The 3,422-nt window shown below is 34.3% G+C and overlaps 1 protein-coding gene across 4 annotated transcripts in view; it reads right to left on the bottom strand.

The window, feature by feature from the left end:
- Ankib1 (ankyrin repeat and IBR domain containing 1) overlaps positions 1–3,422 on the bottom strand; it is a 138,411-nt gene that overhangs the window by 41,459 nt on the left and 93,530 nt on the right. For all 4 annotated transcript variants that reach the window (XM_013515948.1, XM_005388008.2, XM_005388006.2 and 1 more), the window contains exons 8-9: positions 2,581–2,725; positions 678–844 (exon numbers count right to left, since the gene is read on the bottom strand). In XM_013515948.1, coding sequence (XP_013371402.1) covers positions 678–844; positions 2,581–2,725 — 312 coding nt within the window. The remainder of the gene's footprint in view (positions 1–677; positions 845–2,580; positions 2,726–3,422) is intronic.

Below are 3,422 nucleotides of genomic sequence, written 5' to 3'. Positions count from 1 at the left end.
TACCGGAGAAAAACCAAAAAAAAAAAAAGAATCATCTGAGAGAGGACTGTTTTAAAACCTTTGCTTAAAATTCCACTAAAGCAGAATCTCACTTTTGGGGGCCCAAGACAAAAATTTGGAATTCCGGCACCTCTGGTTAAGAATCACTGCTAAATGTTTATACTTTAAAAAAGAAAGTTAAACCCTAAACATTTTCTAACATATGGCAAGTAATTTGGTTATTATACTTTTGGTGCACATGGTTAGGAGTCAAACACACTTGAGCTCAAATCCTATTTGTGCCATTGTTAGCTGTATAAATGTGGGAGATGTCTCTGCACCTGAATTTTTTTTATCTGTCAGATGGACATAATAACATGGGCTGGTGATGTAGCTCAGTGGCACAGCACCTGCCTAGCAAGTTCAAGGTCCTGAATTCGATTCCTGCCCTCCCAAAGGACATAATAACAGCATTAAACTTAGAGCATCAATGGAAGATTTCAGTATTCAAAAAATACCTGGAACAGTGTCTGGTTCACATCAAGCATATGATAAACTGAACTATTTATTATACATTTTAAAAATTAATAAGAATAGTATCAAGTATGCTACAATTTAAAGACCTTATCCGAAGTAGAGAATCTCTTTAAAATCTGTTAGGTGAGGGGGCCGACTGCAACTGGTGGTGTCATACTAACCAGCAGAAGAGATGTCCTTTCCCGCAGTCCACGGCAGGGGCTCTCAGCAACGGGAAGCTGAGGCTGTCAGATCCAGATGTATTTGACCCTTGTTTTGTGAGTCTGACTGCCCTTTCACAGCCTGCAGTAGGACACCATTTAATGGCAGGATTATTTTCAACAAAGGCCTGCGTGAATAGTAGTAACAAAAAGCAAAAGAAACTATTTTAACTCTAAATTACAATACAGTGTGCCCCCACCATAACTTAAAGCAAAGCAACACAAAATAAAAATAAAGTACAGAGTTGTCAGTCTTGAAAATTAAAATGCTATTCCCAAAACTTAAGGAAAGAAGTGGGAATTATTTTAGTAAACAAACAATTTTTTTAATTTAAAAATCAGGTAAATAATGATATAAAAAATGCAATTTTTCTTACACAGGACATGTATAACTTAAAATTTTTTTTTATACAACATGCTACTTTTCTGATGAAATACAATTATAAGTAGAATATCTGTTATCAGAATCTTGTATGTAATTACTAGTTGTATCAGGATAACGAACTCCTAAATGGCATCTTAATACATAAAAATTATCATGATGATGTCTTCTATATTAAAGCAGGACTTTTAAAACATACATATGAGGGTTTAGAATAAGAAAAATCTACACATAGCAATTTAAATGTATCTGTTACATTATAGGAAAGACAGTAACTTACATATGCTTTTAAAAAAACAATGAAAATGAAGGAGAAAAAAATTTCTAACAATGTAACTTGTTATACAACACTATTACTTAGAATAAAAAATAGTATTTCCAATTTAAATTTTTATTTCTATATGTTTATTTTTGGAGTATAAAAGATTTTAGTTTTGAATGTTTTTTTTTTTTTTTTTTTTTTTTTTTTTTGAGATAGAGTTTCACTACGTAGTTCAGGCTGGCCTTAAACTAACTTATGGTGATCCTCCTGCCTCAGCCTCCCAAGTGCTGGGATCACAGGCATATGCCACCATGCCTAGCTTAAAGTATAAAATATTTTGGAAAACTCTGAACACTATCTTGATCAATTAATTATAAAAGCATGACAAGGAAATTAGTACATAGTTTTGAGCAATAACTACCTTTTGGAAGAAACTACCACACAGCCTGTCATTTCTATTTTATGATAAACTATACCTTGGTTTAAAACTTTAATGTCACCATTCCTTAATGCAATTTTTCCTGAGAAACAAAAGTTGGAAACTTTTTTTTATTTTTGTGGTACTGGGGATTGAACACAGGGCCTTATGCATGTTATGTATGCTAGGCCCTGAGCTACATCCCCAGCCCACAATAGAAACTATTTATGATGGTTAATCTTTTTTTTTTGTTTTGTTTTGTTTTTGGAGCTAGAATCTTACCATGCAGCTCAGGCTGGTAGCGAATTTGAACTGTAGTCCAGGCTGGCTTTGAACTCATGGTAATCTCTCTGCCTCAGCCTCCCAAGAGCTGGGATTATAGATGTGCACCAACATGCCTGGCTGGTGACTATTAATGACTGTCAACTTGCCTGGTTTGAGAGGTACCGAGTTCTGGGTACTCTAGGTGGCTCACACTGGTGTGACCTTGGGGACAATTTCTAATCTCTGGTCTTCCCTGAGTGCTCCTCCCTAGCCACTATGGAGTGAGCAGCCTAGCTCCATTACACCCTTCCCCACGATGCCATTCCTACCATGGAGTCAGCGAACCAAGGACTGAGACCTCTTAAACCATGAGCCCAGAACACCTCATTTAAACTGCAAGTGTTAGGTACTTAGCTCAAGCAATGGAGAAGCTGCCGAACATATCATCATTTTATGTTTTCGAAAATAAAAACAAATAACATCTGTTATACAGGTTTAGTGAAATTAAAATTTTGATTATCAGATTTTGGCTGCATACCTTAATATCAAACTGTAGGTATCGTTTGTCCATCTCCTTAGAAACTACACTTTCTATGATATCCACAGGCACAAGTTGAAAGCACTCATATGCAGGGCAGAAAATGTTGTGAGCTTCACCTTCTTGAATTTTCAGATTTAAAAATCTATTGAAATCATCAATTGATAGAAAAAAGGCATGGGTATGTTATTTGTACATTCTAAGAATTTTTTAAAATCTAAATTTTCTGTTAAGAGTCCAATTAAAATACCAACAAACACTAGGATGTATAGCTCAGTGGTGGAGCTGTGTGCTTAGCACGCACCAGGACTTGGGTTTAATCCCTAGAGTGTGCATGTGTACACACAGACACACAGACACACACACACACACACGTGCACATACATGCACACAAACACAGCCAGTGAATTATGGGATATCAATGATAATAGTACCTGCTCAGCCATTTATTTTCTATGTATATATGTATTTATGTATATACACATACAAATATATATATGTATACACATGTATTAGTCTATTTTATACTTTGTTTCACTTCATCTTTAAAATTTGGAACTATGTTTTAATTTTATTTAACATTCAATACTCCAAAATTGAGTGGCTTAGAAGGTCATATTTTTTGTAATATACTATACATTTAAATAAATAGGTGCTATAGTAGAAAGTTTTCTCTTTACATCTCATTTTGATGAATATTATAAAAAGTTCTATGACACATTCTAGGTAGACTACTGAGGAAGTAAGGAAAAGACATAAAGTGGCAGGAATCTAGCCAAAGGTAAATTAAATCATTAAGAACAAGATTTTTCTTTTTTTTTTTTTTTTTTTTTTTTTTTTTT

Source organism: Chinchilla lanigera, unplaced genomic scaffold (genome assembly GCF_000276665.1).
Source record: "Chinchilla lanigera isolate Chin_1 unplaced genomic scaffold, ChiLan1.0 scaffold00031, whole genome shotgun sequence".
Taxonomy (NCBI): Eukaryota; Metazoa; Chordata; class Mammalia; order Rodentia; family Chinchillidae; genus Chinchilla; species Chinchilla lanigera.
Note: the sequence above shows the minus strand (reverse complement) of the source record. Positions and strands in the feature narration are given on the sequence as shown.